At 40.6% G+C, this 20,596-nt stretch overlaps 1 protein-coding gene across 4 annotated transcripts in view; it reads right to left on the bottom strand.

Annotated features, from left to right (window-relative positions):
- The window catches only part of xrcc4 (X-ray repair complementing defective repair in Chinese hamster cells 4), a 57,525-nt gene that overhangs the window by 31,981 nt on the left and 4,948 nt on the right, over positions 1-20,596 (bottom strand). For 3 of the 4 annotated variants that reach the window (XM_017693788.2, XM_017693789.2, XM_017693786.2), the window contains exons 4-5: positions 4,196-4,362; positions 723-872 (exon numbers count right to left, since the gene is read on the bottom strand). In XM_017693788.2, the coding sequence (XP_017549277.1) occupies positions 723-872; positions 4,196-4,362 (317 nt within the window). The remainder of the gene's footprint in view (positions 1-722; positions 873-4,195; positions 4,363-20,596) is intronic. The other variant, XM_037547302.1, reaches the window with a different exon arrangement.

Raw genomic sequence — 20,596 nt, 5'->3', positions numbered from 1 at the left:
TAATGTACAAGCAAATTCCGCCACCTTTCATTTTTCCTGACAGCTCTGTTACACAATCTGCTCAGAGTGGATGAAACCCTGGCAGAAGTAATTCACTGTCATGGATGGATTTACTGAGCCAGGTCTCAATAGAGCAAAGGGCTGCAGAGTATGCAAAGTTCTTGCTCATCCCATTTAGAAGAAGCAGGCCATCCATTTTACTGGGCAATAAAGAGCAGAGATTTGCCAAAAAGAATCGTCAGGAGCGCATGTCGAAACACCCGCTGGCGAAACTACACATCTGCATCAGCACACTTCCCCATCTGGATCTCCTCGGTGTCCCCCAGAGAGCTGCTGTTCCTCCAACAAAGATCTTCAAAAGACTTTCTAGATTCATAAAAACTATCTAGTACGACACATAGAAAATAATAAAAACCTCAAGAAAACAAAAAAAAAAATATTAAGTATAGAAAAAAGACAGGAAACCACCCTGTCATGTATTGATGCATAATAGTTTCACAATATATTTTTTGTGGTTTGCCCCTATAGTTTTTCAATAGTTTTCATCTCAATTTATTATTTTTTTTTGCCATAACAGTGTTAAATGAAATCCTCTAAGCCTTTAGAAGCAGCCCCAGCCCCCAAGTTTAATTTTGCCTCTATTGTGTAGGGTCCCTTTACTCCTATGGCATGTCACCCCCTAGGCCCCCCTCACTTCAAACTGTGATCTTATTCGTCTGTACCTCTGCTTTTCTTTCTCAACAATGTCTTGCAGTTGTTTGATCCTCTCCTGTAAGGCACGGATCTTGGCCTTCTTCTCATTGAGGACCAGCACAAAGCGACTGTACAGATCTTTTTCCAAAGTTTCCTTTCCCTGGGCATACCTCTCCATTCTGTGAAGGAATATGTTAAAGATGAAAAAAATCTTGATTATGAAGGTCTTGAGTTACATATATTTTGTTTTCTGTAAATAGGTGAGAAACTGTTTTGACTGACTTTAAAATATCACTAGCAGATTCTGATCAAAATAGCAGATTACTACATTCAGCAATAGTGGATTTCAAAGCCTAATAATAAATCTATTATCTGGGAGGTGTTGTCATTCAGTAGCATCAGACAAATAAGACACAATCATAATAGCTACACACATATAAAATACAGCCAAGAATTCCTTCTCTTTGGGTCATAATGTGACATTACCTCATATGCAGACACATGGCTTTTGTAAAAGTAAAAATAAATAAATAAATAAAATAAAAAAAGGGAAAAGAAATTTCCCCTTTTCTGGGAAAATATATCCCAGAACATTATGACTCACTTTGGAAAAATAGGAACCTTGTGTCTCGTGTGCTTAGAGTTCCCTAGCAACAACAGTTGCAGGAAAACGTGCTTCTTATGTGAAATCATTATGTACAGTGAGGACATGGAATAAGTTATGAATGATACCAGTGACCATGATGCATAAGAAGTTGTAAGGAGATGCTATGGTGTAGTGAAAGCTGTAAGTAATTATTAAAATGTATTGAGAACAGCAGCTTTAAATCTGAAATTTGTCAGCAATTATAGTGGCAAAAGTCCTTCTTTACCTTTTTTTTAACTACTGCAAGAAAAGAGCTCTTCTGTCTAAGATGCAATGAAAAAATAAGAAAAGGACAAGATAAAAGAACCACTTTATACTGTTATTTAGATCATCATACTACAGATTACTTTAACAAAAAGATGAAGCATTTACACTTCCAGATTTACCAGAGTTCTTGTTTGATTTCAGCATATGACTTTAGAAATTGACCACAGCTGTATAAAACAATAAAACAGAAAGCTGTATAAAACAATTTTATAAAAACAAGAATCATGGGTACATGCCTGACACATTACTGAACACTGTTCTTCCAACCTTTAGGTAAGACATAACATTTTCTTTGAATGAGTGTCATTCTGTACGTTTCGAGGCTAAACTATGTATCTTGAAAACACAAGCAAAAAAACAGCACAGTAGAGCCACACAGATCTGGCTGAGAATTTCTACTTTAACTTTATTCACACTGCAGCTATAGTGTCATGAAAAAGAACTGGTTTCCCTTTTAGGCCTTACATGCACACAAAAATGTTATTATCCCACATCATTATTGTATAATGGTATGTTATTATACCACATCAAATATTATCCCACATCAAACAAGAATGAGAAAGCATTTCACTTTCAAAACTACAGTAGTCCATCTCCTCAGTTCCCAAGTGCTCAGAGAGTGTTGATAAAAGGTGATGAGACACAGTGGTAAACATGTCCCGTTCCAACAATTTTGGAAAGTTGCTAGCATCAAATTCAAAATGGGCATACATTTTTCAAAAAACAATTTTCAAAAAAATTTTTTAGTTTCAACATTTGATATACTATACTGCCAAAAGTATTCACTCGTTTGCCTTCCCACGCATATGAACTTGTGTGACATCCCATTCATAATCCATATGGTTTAATATAATGTCAGCCCACCCTTTGCAGCTGTAACAGCTTCAACCCTTCTGGGAAGGCTTTCCACAAGGAAGCCCTGGCTCACAGTCTCAGCTCTAATTCATCCCAAATGTGTTCTGTCAGGTTGAAGTCAGGACTCTGTGCAGGCCTGTCAAGTTCTCCTACACTAAACTCACTCATTTCATGTCTTTATGGACCTTGCTTTGCCCACTGGTGTGCAGTCATGTTAGAACAGGAAGGGACCATCCCCAAACTGTTCCCACAAAGTTGAGAGCATGAAATTGTCCAAAATCTCTTGGTCTGCATCAAGAGTTCCTTTCACTGGAACTAAGGCACTGAGGCCAACTCCTGAAAAACAACTCCACTCCATAATGCCCCCTCCCCCAAACTTTATACTTGGCACAATGCAATCAGACAAGTACCATTCTCCTGGCATCCGCCAAAGCCAGACTCGTCCATCAGATTGCCAGATGGAGAAGCATGATTAGTTACTCCACAGAACACATCTCCATTGCTCTAGAGTCCAGTCACGGCGCTTTACACCACTGTATTTGACGCTTTGCATTGTGCATGGTGATGTAAGGTTTGGATGCAGCTGCTTGGCCATAAAAACCCATACCATGAAGCTCTCTAGCAGTGCTATTGAGCTAAACTGAAGGCCACATGAAGTTTGGAGGTCTGTAGCGATTGACTCTGCAGAAAGTTGGTGACCTCTGTGCACTATGCACCTCAACATCTGCTGACCCTGCTCTGTCGTGGCTGAGTTGCTGTCGTTCCCAGTCGCTTCCACTTTGTTATAATACTACTGACAGTTGACTGTGGTATATTTAGTAGCATGGAAATTTCACAACTGGACTTGTTGCACAGGTGGCATCCTATCACGGTACCACGCTGGAACTCACTGAGCTCCTGAGAGCGACCCATTCTTTCACCAATGTTTGTAGAAGCAGTTTGCATGCCTAGGTGCTTGGTTTTATACACCTGTGGCCATGGAAGTGATTGGAACACCTAAATTCAATGATTTGGATGGGTGAGTGAATACCTTTGGCAATATAGTGCATGTCGTATTTGTAGTATTTTCCTTTAAAAACATGGTTTACATGATTTGCAGATCACTGCATTCTATTTTTATTTATTCTGCACAGCGTCCCAACTTTCTTGGAAATGGGGTTGTAATAACTGAGCTTGATCCATTGTCATTCATTTGCAATAAACTTGTTGGGCTTCTAGGATAAGATGGGTGAGACATTAAGTAGGCTATACCCATAATGACTGTTAAACATTATTTTTCAAAGGTCTAACATGCAGGAAAAAAAATCCAATTCACTAAGCTTTTGTTTTATATACACACACATTATCATTGAATAATCATTATTTACTGTTATTATTTACTAATAAATTCTTTCATCCTTAGACACAATTTAAGAGTGCAATGGTTGTAGATTCACATTTGTGCTGAATGCAAATTTATTTCAAATGTTTTTCTTGCCAAAAAACAAGAATCATTATAATGAACTAATAATAATAAAAATACTTAACAAAATAACTTGAGATTTGACAATGTGCAGCTTATTTTTCAGCCTCATTCATACAACCTGTTTTAATTCATAAAATATATATTTTTCCTTTAAATATCAAAGTGAAATGCACATTCTTGAGTGAGAGCCTTTTGCCTAAGGCAATATAACATCTTTAAGATTATATAAGGACCAGTTTCAAAGTGAAATCTGTGTCAGGATGACTTACTCTGCTGTCATGTGTTCCTGCTCACTCCTTAGTCTCTGGTTCTCCTCAAGCAGGTGGTGGTTCCTGGCCCTGAAACATGCACTCCGGTCTAGCCCATGGCTAATGAGTTCCCTTATGACTTCAGTGGACTCTGGCACAGGCAGCAGTTCCACCATGCCAAGCCTGAACTGAAATAGCAAGCAATCAACAAATGTGTGTATGTACACATACATACATACAGTGCCTCCAAGTAGTATTCAACCCCCTGCAGGTTTACACATTTGGAGTTAACTTAGCACTGTGAAATTTGCACAGTAGATTGGCCTGGACCTGTGAAATGCACTGCAGCAAAAAATGTTATTCCTCTGTTTATTTAAAAAAAATTTAGCTAAATTTACCAGAGGGTCAATTATTATTCAACCCCTCAAACGACCAGAATTCTATTTGGTTCCCTCAAGTATTTGTAATTGAGGTATTAAGAACAATGAGCTTCACATGCTTGGATTTATGATCTGTTTTTTCCCGCCTTTTCTGACTATAAAAGTCCCTCCAATCAAGTGAACAGCACTCATACAGTCAACAATGAAAAGACTCAGGAGCATTCCAAGGCCATCAGAGAGAAAACCGTGGAGGGTCACAAGGCTGGCAAGGGGTACAAAACCCTTTCCAAGGAGTTACCTGCCTACCTGTCTTCACTGTTGGGAGCATCATCCAGAAGAGGAAGGGTTACAGAACTACTGTTAACCTTCCACAGCCTGGACAGCCTTTCAAAGTTTCCTCCCGTGCCGAGGCCAGGCTTGTCCGAACGGACTATCCCTACAGTCAAGCATGGTGGTGGCAGCATCATGCTGTGAGGCTGCTTCTCAGCCAAGGGGCCTGGCCATCTGGTTCACATCCACGGGAAGATGGATAGCACAGCCTACCTGGAGACTTTGCCCAAAAACCTCCGCGCCTCCATCAAGGATCTTAAGATGGGTTGTCATTTCATCTTCCAACAGGACAACAACCCCAAGCACACGGTCAAGAAAACCAAGGCTGGTTTAAGAGGGAAAAGATCAAGGTGTTGCAGTGGCCTAGTCAGTCTCCTGACCTTAACCCAATTGAAAACTTGTGGAAAGAGCTCAAAATCAAAGTCCTCAAGAGATGCCCAAAGAACCTAGACAACGTGGAGAAGATCTGCATGGAGGACTGGGCCAAGATTACTCCAGAGACCTGTGCCGGCCTGATTAGGTCTTGTAAAAAAAAAAAAAAAGTGATTAATAGCAGTAGCTGCAAACAAGGGTTATTGCACAAAATATGAAACCTAGGGCTTGGATAATAATTGATCCTAATTTTTATGTTTAAAATGTAATTGAGCAACTTATATTTTTTGTTTGTAATATTTAGGCATGAGCTAGTTTCTGCTGCAGGGGCCTAGGCCAACAAGGGCCTCCCCGCAATCTCCCACTGCCAATATGGCACTGCACCGCTCCCCCATGCTGAACCTTGTAACGTAAGCCCACGTAATCCGGCCGGGCTCAGCCCGAAGAGGCAGCGCGGGGAGGCCATGTGGGCCCACCACCCGCATGGTTCAGCATGGGGGAGCGGTGCAGTGCCATATTGGCAGTGGGAGATTGCGGGGAGGCCCTAGTTGGCCTAGGCCCCTGCAGCAGAAACTAGCTCTTGGTACATGGAATATAACCTCACTGGGGGGGAAGGAGCCGGAACTTGTGCAGGAGGTTGAGAGGTACCAACTAGATATAGTTGGGCTCACCTCCACCCACAGTGTCGGCTCTGGAACCAAACTCCTAGATAGGGGTTGGTCTCTCTCCTACTCAGGGGTTGCACAGGGTGAGAGGCGCCGGGCGGGTGTGGGGATACTCACAAGTCCCCGGCTGGTGACCAGGCAGTTGGAGTTTGTCCCGGTGGACGAGAGGGTCGCCTCAATGCGAATTAAAATCGCAGAGAGGAAAACTTTGACTGTTGTCTGTGCGTATGCATCAAACAACAGGTCAGAGTATTCGGCCTTCCTGGAGCGAGTGGGCGGGGTTCTGGAAAGGGTCCCGCCTACAGACTCCATAGTCCTACTGGGAGACTTCAATGCTCACGTTGGCAATGACTGGGAGACCTGGGGAAGCGTGACTGGGAAGAACGGCCTGCCCGATCTAAACGCGAATGGTGAGTTGTTACTGGACTTCTGTGCCAGGCATGGATTGTCCATAACGAACACCAAGTTCGAACACAAGGATGCTAATAAGTGTACATGGTACCAGAGCTCCTTGGGTCAAAAGTCAATGATCGACTTTGTTGTCGTTTCATCTGACTTGGGACCATATGTTCTGGACACTAGGGTGAAGAGAGGTGCTGAGCTGTCAACTGATCACCATCTGGGAAGACTGATGGTCAGACCCGGTAGGCCCAAGTGAATAGTGAGGGTGTGCTGGGAACGACTTTCAGAGGCCCCTGTTCGGAATGATTTCAACTCCCACCTCCAGGAGAGCTTTTCTCACGTCCCGGAGTAGGTAGGGGACATGGAGTCTGAATGGACCCTGTTCAAAACCTCCATTGTGGAAGCTGCCAGGCGTAGCTGTGGCCAAAAGCTTGTGGGTGCCTGTCGGGGCGGTAACCCAAGAACCTCCTGGTGGACACCGGTGGTGAGGGAGGCCGTCAAGCTGAAGAAAGAGGCCTTTAGGGACTGGTTGGCCCGAAGGACTCCCGATTCAGCAGATAGGTACCGACAGGCAAAAAAGGTGGCAGCTGCAACGGTGGCAGAAGCAAAATCCAGGGCATGGGAGGAGTTTGGTGAGGCCTTGGAAAAAGACTTTCGTTCGGCCTCAAAGAGGTTCTGGACAACTGTCCGGCGACTCAGGAGGGGTCGGGGTGGCTGCGCCCAAGCTGTATTCGGCAAGGGTGGAGAAACTCTGACTTCGAATGAGGATATTGTCGGTTGGTGGAAGGAGCACTTTGAGGAACTTCTTAATCCGGGAGACGTGCCTCCCTCACGGGAGTCAGGGCAAGAGGCTTCTGGGGTGTCAAGTTCCATTTCCCTGGTGGAGGTCACTGAGGTAGTTGGTAAGCTCCTCAGTGGTAAGGCACCGGGGGTGGATGAGATTCGTCCAGAAATGCTTAAGGCTCTGGATATTGTGGGGCTGTCATGGCTAACACACCTTTGCAATATTGCATGGACCTCGGGAACAGTACCCTTGGACTGGCAGACTGGGGTGGTGGTCCCTATTTTTAAAAAGGGGGAGCAGAGGGTGTGTGCCAATTATCGGGGTATCACACTGCTCAGCCTTCCTGGGAAAGTCTATGCCAAGGTGCTGGAAAGGAGACTCCGACCGATAGTTGAACCTCAGACTGAGGAGGAACAATGTGGATTCCGTCCCGGCCGTGGTACAATGGATCAGCTTTTCATCCTCTCACAGATTGTTGAGGGGGCATGGGAGTTTGCCAACCCAGTCTACATGTGTTTTGTGGACTTGGAGAAGGCTTATGACCGTGTTCCTCGAGATATCTTGTGGGAGGTCCTCCGGGAGTATGGGGTGCCGGGGCTACTACTCCGGGCTATCCAATCTCTGTACTCCCGGAGTGAGAGCTGTGTCCGTATACTCGGCATTAAGTCAGACTCCTTCAGGGTTAGCGTTGGACTTCGCCAGGATTGTGCTCTGTCTCCACTCTTGTTCGTGATATTCATGGACAGAGTGTCAGGGCGTAGCCGGGGTCAGGAGGGCATTATGTGTGGAGGCCGGAGGGTGGCGTCTCTGCTATTTGCAGATGATGTTGTTCTTTTGGCGGAATCACATGGATGCCTCCAATGCTCGCTGGAGCGGTTGGCAGCTGAGTGTGAAGCGGTTGGTATGCGGATCAGCACCTCCAAGTCTGAGTCCATGGTCTTGGCCCGGAAAAGGATGGCATGCCCACTCCAGGTAAGGGGAAAGGACCTGCCCCAGGTGGAGGAGTTTAAGTATCTTGGGGTCTTGTTCACGAGTGATGGGAAGAGGGATCGTGAGATCGGCCGTAGGCTGGGACAGGCGGCAGCAGTAATGCGGTCACTGTACCGGACTGTAGTGGTGAAGAGGGAGTTGAGCCAAAAGGCGAAGCTCTCTGTTTACCGGTCGATCTACATCCCAACCCTCACCTATGGTCATGAGCTGTGGGTAATGACCGAAAGAACGAGATTGCGAATACAAGCGGCGTAAATGAGCTTTCTTCGTCGGGTGGCGGGCTACACGCTCTGCGATAGAGTGAGGAGCTCGGTCATCCGGAAGGAGCTCAGAGTAGAGCCGCTACTCCTCCGCATTGAGAGGAGCCAGTTGAGGTGGTTCGGGCATCTGATCCGGATGCCCCCTGGACGCCTCCTGGTGGGGGTGTTCCAGGCACGGCCTACCGGGACAAGACCCCGGGGTCGCCCTAGGACCCGCTGGAGGGATTATGTCTCCAAGTTGGCCTGGGAGCGGCTTGGGGTCCCCGGGAATGAGCTGGAGGAAGTTGCGGGGGACAGGGTCATCTGGGATTCTCTGCTCTCCCAACTGCTACCGCGACCCTGTTTGGACTAGCGGGCAACGACGATGATGATGATGATGATGATGATGATGATGATGATGATGATGATGATGATGATATTTAGGCATCTGTTAATAAATGCTACTCTTGTTCAAAGTTTGAAGGCTCTAACTTATTTGCCACTTGCTGAAATTGCAAAATCTGCAGAGGGTTGAATACTATTTGGAGACACTGTACATACATAACATAGCAGGTGCGTTTGAGCAGGGAAATCAAAACAATTTGACAGTACACTTAACATATCCTAGGTTAAAGTACCCTTCACTTTTCACAGAAAAAAAAAAAAACATTTTATTGCTTTTAAAAATGTAATGGCACGTAAGTCGAACTCTATTCTTGTAAAGTGCCTACTATAGTCCAGTACTTTTGTATAGTGGGTACTTTCCATGAATAGACATTTAAGGAACATTTTTACTTTATACAAATTGAATGTCAAATGAAATTTTACAGTTACAACACAAAGTAAAAATGTTATTTGTTATATAAAACCCAAAGGACACATTAAAGGGGAGTAACTCTCTCCCACAGAAATCACTTTTCTCAGCTTTTCCTAAAACACATTGTTAGAATTTCAGCCCTTTTCCTTTGTTACAAGATAATGCAATATTGTAACAAAATCCTTATTTTCAGTTTGTTCATATCAGACTCTGGCTCAAACTAATATGAGACAGCCTGCATGAGACGGAACTTGTGTAGGGGTGGAACTTGTAGAAGGATGTTACCATCTCTTTCAACTGCTTTGGTAGATATCCAATCATAACAAAGTAGGCAAGCTAACCATTTAGAGCAGAGCTCCTGTACTTTATTTTACTGTCTATGATACAAGAGGAAGACATTAGTCTGGAGCCTTGCTTTTAAGAGATCCCCTGTTTCATTCCAGCCACTACACCCTCAACATATTAATTTAAAAACAAACCAAAAAAAGTAAAACAACAAGTAAAAATTATTATTTGTAAGAAAAACATTTTACTGTTAAACATGTAATAAAATCACTTCAAACATGAAACAGAATCTCAACATGTCAAATCACTCTTCACTTCTTTGGATTACAATTTCCAAACCCACAAACAAGGGGGGAATTCGCCAAACATGGAACCTCTCAAAGACAGAGGAGGCCATTATAAATTCAATGCCAGTTATATCTAGCAATCTGAAATCCTGCTCAAGCTAGTCATTTTCCATCTGTTCTCATACAACAGCAGTTAGAAGGATTGCCAAGCTGCTACATCGATTAATACTTCCCTTTTAAATACCATTTTTCATTTTAAACTTTGTCTGTAACCACCTTTAGATAGCCTGTAATTGTTTGTTTAAACCTTTTTCTTTCATTTTTATTTTATCTCACTATTTAATTGTAACTAGTTGATATTAATTCATTTATTGTCCTACTCTAGTAAATATTTTTTTATTTTAGTTTTTAATGTGTTTTATGTATGTGTGATTGACATTTTATAGTTTCCTGTTTGAGCAGTAATTTTCTTTTTTTCTGTATTTTCTGTAATTTTCTTTTTTTTAATAGGTCTTCTTGTCTTGCTGATTTTCATTTGTTTTACTTGATAAATCTCATTTCCACTTTTTTCAATCCTTGTGTAATCTGATTGGCTACAGTGTAAATAAGAGCCACCCACTTCATAATCAAAATAAAGACCGACTGACTGACTGATTGACTGATATGGGTTAATCATCTGTGGGTATGTGTGATTTGGCACACACTCTGTTACCAGGCAAGTTATCTCCAGAGTGGTTCAGGCATTATTTTGTGCAGGATTGTGTCATATGTCTACCATGCTATTTGCTCTTAAATCTGGTCAGTTTCTCAACTTCTGCTAAAAGTGTGTCAGGATCCATAAGCTAAAATGATGACGTACCAAAAAAAAATGTCTGTGAAATATGTTCACAACTTCTGGCAATTAAATTAAATTATATTACATATATGTATATTTCAATACTGAAAACTACCTTTCATGGAAAAGGAGAAAAAAATAAAAAAAGGAAGCTGCAACAAAAGAAGTACATGGAACACACCACCAGACTAAGTGCCACATTACAACAAACCGAGATCTGCACATAGACCTCTCTACAGAACAAGCATTGTTTCTTTACATAGCTGGTCTGGAAAGCATTAGTCAGTTACAACTCTGTAATCAATCAACCAACCAGCAACTTTCTGCAGCCATCTTGGACAGCACGGGTGCTGGGAACCACTTTCAGTTTGTCCTGTGGGAACAACTGTGCACAAAACAGCTGTGCCACACAGAATGCAGCACAATCTGGGTTAAGTTACCTCTAATTTAAGCTCAGTAGTTCACTGCTAAGGGTTTCCTCAAACAATATCACATTGTTCTGGTTTTGTGTTAAACTGCAAGCAGCATAGAAAAGCACTGAGTGCATCTTTGATTTTTTTTGCTTTTAAAAACATTTCTATTAAATGTAATGTTTTTAAACTTGGAAATTCTCAGACCTTAATTCATGAATTGTATTTGTCCATACAACAAAAATGACCTGAATCAGCATAGCTCTTACATTACATATGAAGAAAAGGAAATGAACAAGCTCTTTGTTATCCTTTTAAACGTACATGCCCATTGTACCTGTTACGTCACAATCTTATAAACGACAACACTGCACGGAAAACTGTTTAGCTGTTGGAACGTTTTGCAATCTTGTATATATTTTGCAAAACAGACCCCTTAACATCAGAGCATCACTGTCAAAGCAGTTTAGCCCTTCTTACTACCAGCAGCACGCCTGTATATCATAGCCCAGTCCTTCACACTTATGCTCAATAATTAAAAGTGAAAAAAGAAAACAGTATTTCTTTCCATTTGGTAATATGATTGCAATTACAGCCTCAGCAAGTTGCTCAGAAGACAGACACAGGGACATACTGATTAACTATGTTTAAGTCTAAAGTTTATTGTACTGCACTCTGTATCGTAGTTTATTGTATTGTATCTTACTGTTATTGTATTGCATTGAATGGCACAGAGTTCTGCGTTCAACTCTGTTTCTTTTTCTCTTGGTGTCTGCAGTGACATATTTGTTTCTAGCAATATCTGAGCTCAGGACTGTCTTTTTCTCTAAGCTATTGGTAACTAGCAAAGATACTTTCTCTAGATTGACAAAGCACTTCTTGTAAGTCGCTCTGGATAAGAGCGTCTGCTAAATGCTGTAAATGTAATGTACATGTAAGTCTTTTTATAATGAACTGTTTTTGCATCTGCCTTTGAAAAAGAGACAAAAGGGACAGTAACATTCTACAGGGTGAGTCAAGTCACAGGACATGTTTTATTTTATTTTATTTTTCATTTTATTATCGACTTTTATCTCTGGAGTCATCTCAAACAAATTGTGTATGCTGAGAAAATCCGCAACAAACACCACCTTAGCTCCGCATCGTGGAGGCTTGTGACAGCATTAAAAATAAAATAAAATAATAAAGTTATCAAGAATGTTACAGTTCTTCAAAATACATATTTTACATAAGACCATGGCAATGTTCAAATCACCTGTACTATAGCTAATCCTACCCTTGGCTCATTAGATAAGAATAAAACATATTTGCAATATATGACATTTTCATTCATTCAAATGTAACACCACACGCACATACACACAGGGTAGAATAAAAACATGACCCATCCTCAAGAATAAGATCAAGCCAAGTGCCTTTTAATTTTTGTCTTTATTTCACTCATTTTATGTGTTTGTCATCAAAAAATATTCTTTGTTTTACGCTTACAATTGCATTCTATGGCTAATCGCACCTTTGTGTCGATGACGCTCGCATGAAGAAGGTCTAAGCAGTTTCTACAGTTAAAAAAATTCAGTGTTTATAATATACATTATATACTTGTGTAGGTTAATGTGAACCCACATGCATCTCTCCTTCTTTGTAAAGCAATACATCACCTGGTGAGAAAGCTAGAACAGTAGCGAGTCAGGTTTTTACTGTCATTTACACAATTTCAGTATTTTAATTTGAACAATCAACTACAATAAAGACATCTGTATGTGAACAATGCATTATAAACTGAAACCACTTTCACCTCCAGTGTGAAATAAGAAGTGTCGTATCGTGAATTACAATCTGTATCGCGTTGCATCTGGTAAGAACTGGCCTAGCAGAGAAAGAATTTGGTCACTGATTGAAATATGAATGGGAAAGCTTGTAATGCTCAACATGGCATGGTCCATGGAAAATACAACCTTTCAAGAAAAAGAGCAAATCAGCCTGCTGGTTAAGCTGTGAATGTGGCATTAGTTTATAGTCAGCAAGCAGTTCCGACATCCCCAGCTAACATGGCTAATCTATTTTTGGTTGTAGTTATTTGCACCCTTCCATGATTTTATCACTCTGGTAATGATAGATAATATTACTTAACTTACAGTATTAACTTGAGAGCTGTGAAGAAATTGTTCCACAATGAGTTTATATCCTATATTATGCTTGGTCTCTCATGCTACATGTTTGGTGCTCTCCAACAATTCTGAATACTCCTCAAATTTCAATCTGGGCAACTTGTGACAATTGTGACACTCCTTATTATGGTAAGACTGGTACTTCTCATTTTTGTGAGATGTGACATCATTAAAAAGGGTTTGGGGAAACGGAAGATGATATTGCAAAATCTTTAAAGAGCCACATTAAAGTTGAGGTCTGTGGTTTCAGGTCACATGATTTTTCTGTTGTGAGCAAATTTCTGGCTTCACTGCTCCACATGAACATAACTAGAGGTGAAAGATGGCTAAAATTACTCGACTTACTTTGGAAGAGAAAAAACATTACCTCAACAAAGTTGATAAAACAGGCTGCAATATATAGTTTCCCCTGAGCTCCTGGTCCCACTTAAAATGGCATAAAAGCTACCAAATTTGTGTTTTTATGACAATTATATTTCTCTCATACACAACCCCTTTCCCTATTCTGCAGAGTCTCTCATTTTTAAGCATTTAAAAATACAGAAGCTCACCAGCTCTTCACATCAGGGTGGGTAAAGGATGTCATTGTGTTGCATAAAGAGAGGAAAGAACTCTGTCATTATAGAAAGGGTAAGGTAAATCAGATAATTAGCACAGATGTGAACAATGTTAGTCTTTAGATAACTTTTGCTAATAACAGCCAAGGGATAAACAGTTGTCCCCCTAACGAAGCTAGCAAACAGCCAGGTGTAGCTTTAGTTCTCTGCTTCTGAAGATGTAAATGATGTTTCAATGGAGAAACAGAAACGTTATATATAAGACTGAATGTCATATGGGTTGTGTCATCAGGGATACCAGAATCACAGTGGTGAGCAGGCATTCCACTACTTTTTCACGTCAGGAAACGCCTTTTAAATCGTCCGCTTTCCTTGAACTGCATGAAGAGGCAGAGTAATACTAAGCAGCAGTGCTAATCAAAATCTCCATTTCAGCTGGGAGGCATTTTCAGACCTGCTTTGGGTGGTGCGAACCTGTCCAACTTTTTCCATTGTTCAGTTTAGACATGCGAAGGTCCACCTGAACGCAAGCAGCAACAAACAACTGAACCACAATAATTCTCAAGGTAATTGAACACCAGAGTATGTATTTTTTTACTGCACATTTTCCCTGTACTGTCTGCACAATATCATTCTTTATTCATGATTTAACATTCACTCTTTACAAATGCTCACACGTTTGTTTATTGATCAGATGTTTTGCAGTGCTGGTTCCTGCACTGGAAGTTTCTGTAAATTATTAACTGTGGAGCACGTTTGGACAAGCATCAGCAACCATCAGCAATTTTAGTCAGTGTTTTCATGGTTAAACAGATTTTGAAAGTTTGCTAATACAGTTAGTTCAGAGTACCCTAGCTCCAGTCCTGAAACCCCTGTACAGCAGAACTGTGGTTTCCCTGGTTAAAACACCAAAAATAAAAACACTAAAGCTATACAGTGCAGGGGTCTCCAAGCCTGGAGTTTGATAAAACTGAATTAAAGGTCTGCATAGTAATTAAAGGTCACTCAGCTTCTGTAGTGTCTTTCGAGTAAATCATTCAAGCACAGCAAATTGAAGTAGCACAGACTGTGCCTTCACAGTCACTCCCTGATTTGGTCCTCAAAATGCCACCGACTACACAGTTTGACATCACGCGTAACGCTAGAAGAATCAAAGAAAGGATCTTGAAACACTTCATATCATCTAATCTGAGCTGCAATAGGAGTCTGGGCAGGGCAAACACCAGATTTTCAGATTTAGAATTTTTTTCTCAGTGTGTTCCAAAGGTTACAGAATTCCAAAAAAAAAAAAAACATACCAATTAAGCTTAAGCCATTATCCTATCAAAGAGGAATTTTTCTGAAACAGTTTTAAGCTAGCATTTTGACATTTTCTTGGCACAGTCCATCTTTCGACACTGTCTAAATGTGAAAGCACACAGATACCCAATATGCATGGCAAATTCTTGTGGACTGCTAAAACAGGCCAAAAATGCAAACAACACTGCTGGATACATACTTTGAATCATAAACAGTCAGGTTTCACTCCGTACAGCTCATAACACTGGCTAATGTTTGAGGGCAAGCCTGGTCTTTTAGGTAGGGATGGTGTCCACCCCACGCGGGATGGTGCTGCCTTACTTTCGTGCAGCATAGCACATAGTCTCTTAGTTAGTCGGCAGAGTAGCAGTAGCCTTAGAAGCTGCTGACAAACCGGAGCCGGGACCAGGCCGCAGACAGAGAGGCTTAACCGACCGTCTGTGAGCTGCAAAGAGACGTTACCTAGATACCAATGTATTCAGACTGTGTCTGTCCCCCGAGTCAAACATAAATGTCAAAAAACTCAAACAGTAAATCTAAATAACCTAACGTATATTAAACAATCATATCCAGACTGTAGCACTAGCACTTCAAAACTAAAGATTGGTTTACTTAACATAAGATCTCTAAATTCAAAAGCAGTAATAGTGAATGAAATCATAACTGATCAGAAATTTGATGTGTTGTGCCTCACTGAAACCTGGATTAGACCCGATGAATATTTAGCATTAAACGAAGCCACCCCTGCAGGCTATAATTATATACACAACCCCAGATCGTCCGGTAGAGGAGGCGGGGTCTGCATAATTTTTAGAAATTCCCTAGCTGTCAATCAGAAACACTATGATAATTTCACTTCTTTTGAGCTTCTTTACATCAATATAATTAATCCAATTACAAAACAGAATGCATTTTCTTTAATTAATATTTACAGACCACCAGGACCCTATGTAGAATTTTTAAAAGAATTTAGTGATTTCGCTGCAGATTTAGCAGTTTGTAGTGATAAAGTAATTATAGTAGGAGACTTCAACATTCATTTTGAAAAAGTTGATGACTCATTAAAAAAGGCTTTTGCATCAATTCTAGACTCAGTTGGTATTGCTCAAAATGTAACAGGACCTACGCATTACTGTAATCATACTCTGGATCTGGTTTTGACCCTGGGTGTTAGCATAGATAACCTAGATATTCTTTCTCAAACCTCAGTAATCTCAGATCATTATCTTATTTCTTTTAAACTTCATCTTAGTCATAATATACGTACATCCCCCAGCTACTCTATGAAACGTTCAATAACGCCCTTTACCGCTCAACAATTTACTGATAACCTTCCTGATTTATCAACCATAGTGTACTCTCCAGGTAACCCAGCAGAACTAGACAAACTAACTGATTGTTTAGAAAATACCTTCCGGTCTACTTTAGATGGTGTAGCACCACTTAAACACAAAAAAGAGAGACAGAAAAAACTTGCGCTGTGGTATAACGACCAAACTCGTACTTTAAAGCAATTAGTACGAAATTTTGAGCGAAAATGGCGATCAACCAAACTGGAAGTATTCCACTCTGCTTGGAAAGACAGTATTGTTGAATATAGAAGAGAAATTAATAAAGCCCGCTCAGAGTATCTGGCCTCTCAGATCGAGATTAATAAAAACAACCCTAGAGTTCTCTTTAGTGTTATTTCTAAACTGACTAAAAATCAGGCAGGTACTGATCCTCAGATTCCAGCAATCCACACTAGCAATGCTTTTATGGACTATTTTGATAATAAAATCGAAAATATTCGGGACAAAGTTCAACAGATAAATAGCACATCTTGTCTGTCATCTGGTGTGGCTGATATAGAACAAAATCCAGCTACCGAAGTCAGGTTGGAAGTTTTTAACCCACTACATCATTTAGAACTGGAGAAAATTATCTCCTCATCAAACTGCACAACCTGTACACTTGATGCAGTTCCCACAAAACTATTAAAACAGGTATTACCAGACATAATTAAACCACTATTAACAATAGTAAACTCATCATTAAACCTGGGGTATGTTCCCAAAGCCTTTAAACTAGCAGTAATTAAACCTTTGATCAAGAAACCAAATCTTGATCCTAGTGTACTATCTAACTATAGACCTATTTCAAATTTACCATTTATTTCTAAGATTTTAGAAAAGGCCGTGGCCCAACAACTTGGCTCTTATCTGCAAAGAAACCAGATCTATGAAAAATTCCAATCTGGATTTAGGCCTCATCATAGCACTGAGACAGCTCTAGTTAAGATAACAAATGATCTGCTTCTTGCCGCTGACCAAGGCTGCGTTTCTTTACTGGTACTTCTTGATCTGAGCGCAGCTTTTGATACAATAGATCATAATATCCTCCTAGAAAGATTAGAGAAAATGGTCGGTATAACTGGAACTGCCTTATCGTGGTTCAAATCATACTTGACCGATCGTTTTCAGTTTGTGAGGGTAAATAATATACCCTCCAATTATACAAAGGTTAGATATGGAGTTCCACAAGGCTCTATCTTAGGACCGTTATTATTTACGTTATACATGCTCCCCCTGGGCAAAGTTATTAGAAAACATAATGTTAATTTTCATTGTTATGCAGACGACACGCAGCTCTTCATATCAGCCAAACCTGATGACAAACAGAGAATAAAGAAAATGGAGGATTGCGTAAAAGATGTGAAATCATGGATGTCACACAACTTTCTTCTATTAAATAGTGATAAAACAGAAGTTCTTCTATTAGGCCCTAAAGCTGCTAGAAATAAATTATCACACCTAATGTTGAATCTGGCCGACTTCTCAGTCACACCTGGTTCAACAGCTAAAAATCTTGGCGTTATCATAGATTCAGATCTAGCATTTGATAAACACATATCTAATGTTACTAAAACAGCTTTTCTACATCTCCGTAACATCGCCAAGCTAAGAAATGCTTTATCCTTACATGACGCAGAAAAATTAGTACATGCCTTCATTACGTCAAGGCTAGACTACTGTAATGCGCTACTGTCAGGATGTTCTAGCAGTAACTTAAATAAACTTCAGCTAGTTAAAAATGCTGCAGCCAGGGTCCTTACTAAAACTAGAAAATTTGACCATATTAGTCCAGTCCTATCAGCTCTTCACTGGCTTCCAGTCAAATTCCGCATAGACTATAAAATTCTCCTGTTAACGTATAAAGCCCTACATGGGCTCGCTCCTGAGTATCTGAGAGACCTTATCTCCTATTATGAACCACCACGATTACTTAGATCACAGGGTGCTGGCTTCCTAGTAGTTCCCAAAATTCAGAGAAGCTCTGCAGGAGGAAGAGCTTTCTCTTATAAAGCGCCCCAACTCTGGAATAATCTCCCCGATAATGTTCGGGACTCAGACACAGTCTCAATCTTTAAGTCTAGACTAAAAACTTACTTGTTTAGTTTAGCTTTTGGTAGTTAATGTTAATTCCCTTTAGATAAGGCTGCAGATCCAGGGGTTCATGGACATAGTGAATTGTGGGTAAACTGAGATGCTGGTGCTGCTGTCACTCACTACATGCAGTCACTCAGGTTTGTGGACGGTGGAGTGGGTGAATGCCAATGTCTCAGGGAGCCTCCGTGTCTATGTTACCTTCTGGCTCTCTCCCTTTAGTTAGGCTGTCATATTCAGACCTGCCGGAGTCATTAGTCACACTCTGATAATTTTTTACATTTTCTGTTCTTCATAAATACAGTCTAAACTAATTCCTAAATCTTTCCTTCCTCCGAGTTACTGACTGTCCACCGGTCCGGCCCAATACTGATGGATGTCCCACCCTCAAGTCCCCCTGTCCCCCTGATTGACCAGACTGATGGAAGTTTCTGGAACGCAGCTTCTCCACTACAGATCACATCCAAATCTATATGAACTCTAATTGTTTCCACTGTTGATTATACACACCTGAATATATTAGAACTGCGTGGATGTAAAATTGACTTTTCAATGTTTAACTTATAAGTTGTCTGACCAGTGGTAGGATGGTCCCCCCTTTAGATGTGAGTCTTGGTCCTCCCGAGGTTTCTTCCTCCTCCAGCTCTGAGGGAGTTTTTCCTTGCCTCAGCGCTCACGGGGGTTCTGTATATTCTGTATATTATGTTCAGTGTTTTGTCTGATTCTCTGTGCTGTGATTCCCATTTTTGTAAAGCTGCTTTGTGACAACATCAGTTGTAAAAAGCGCTATATAAATAAATTTGATTTGAAATTTGATTTGATAACACAAGTTCAGTGTCCTTGTTCAAAAAAGCCTCATGCAAGGACTTGACCAGACTCCTGACCAGAATTTACTTGATCCTCATATAACAGGTATCTGTTACTTTTTTAAACAATACAGCTGCCATTTGCTAAACAAGCCTTTTGAAAAATGTCATAATTAATAAAAAAAAACTACAAGTCTTAAAGAATTACATGATTCCAAGGCATTCTATCAGTTCTGGTGCATGTACATCTCTAAGGGGCATTGCAAATTTTAAATAACTGTTTCTCAGTGTGTGTGCGTGTGTGTGTGTGTGTGTCTGTTTATCAGCATCCATATCTCTGATCATGCTGAAATTTTGTGTTGATCAATTGAAATTTATGGCTGCCATCAGCCAATCAGCTTTTAGCTAGCATTAGGAAGGCTTAACATTGACCAATCATCATGAAACTTGAATAGTATTAACTCAATCCTCACATAACTGGCATAAAAAAAAATTCATGAAGCACTGTTTACATATGCGGGTCAGTTTAGGCGTGTGATCTGTGCAGACTAATGTCACATATAGGTCACATTTAAAAAATATTGCGTACAGCCAAACAAAAAAATAGATTTGGCATGAAAATCAGGTTTGGGCCACTTTTACCTGCTGTGTGAACGCAGCCTTAGTTTTGCACTCCGTCTGATTGATTCAGGTATATACCACATTTTAACATTTCCATAAATAATAAACACACCAAAAAAGCAATGAATTTTCAAAGTCTTTCACATTATGCACAAACCAGACCTAATGTCCATTTACTACAGCATGTTAAAAGTACAAAACTGCCACATTTACCAAGACAGCCATCAAGTTAATATTTTACACCCTATCCATGAGCCAAAAAAATGTTATGTAGCAAAAGATTTTCTGACTGATGTGAAATTTTCTTATGCTTAAAATATGTCTTATTGGAGTACTAATAGTACTTAATAGTTTTCAATCATGCTTAAACTTCATATGTATGCACAATCCTTTACTGACATGTACTCAATGAGGTCTTAGCCAAAACAGCAATGCTGTTGGATGGGCATGCTTACAATGAAAGAAATGTATTTTTAATTTTAGAACTTTTCACAGATCATTGAGAAAGTGACAAAATCCAACAAAGAGCAAGCTCTCCATTTGCTGTGCAATATGCTTTGCTCTTCCTCTAATTTGAAAATTTTTGGAAGTCTCAGCAAGATACAGCTGTATACTGGCCCTGTCCTGTGATCATCTGAATGCAGAAAGACAGAAAGAAAATGTGAGGAAACCACCTCTGCGTCTTACCTGCAGGAGGTTGTGCATATGGGGTGAGTACTCCACAACAACTGCCCTTAGCTCATGGTTGCT

Source organism: Pygocentrus nattereri, chromosome 18 (genome assembly GCF_015220715.1).
Source record: "Pygocentrus nattereri isolate fPygNat1 chromosome 18, fPygNat1.pri, whole genome shotgun sequence".
In the NCBI taxonomy this organism is placed as follows: Eukaryota; Metazoa; Chordata; class Actinopteri; order Characiformes; family Serrasalmidae; genus Pygocentrus; species Pygocentrus nattereri.
This window is presented reverse-complemented; position numbering and strand designations above follow the sequence as displayed.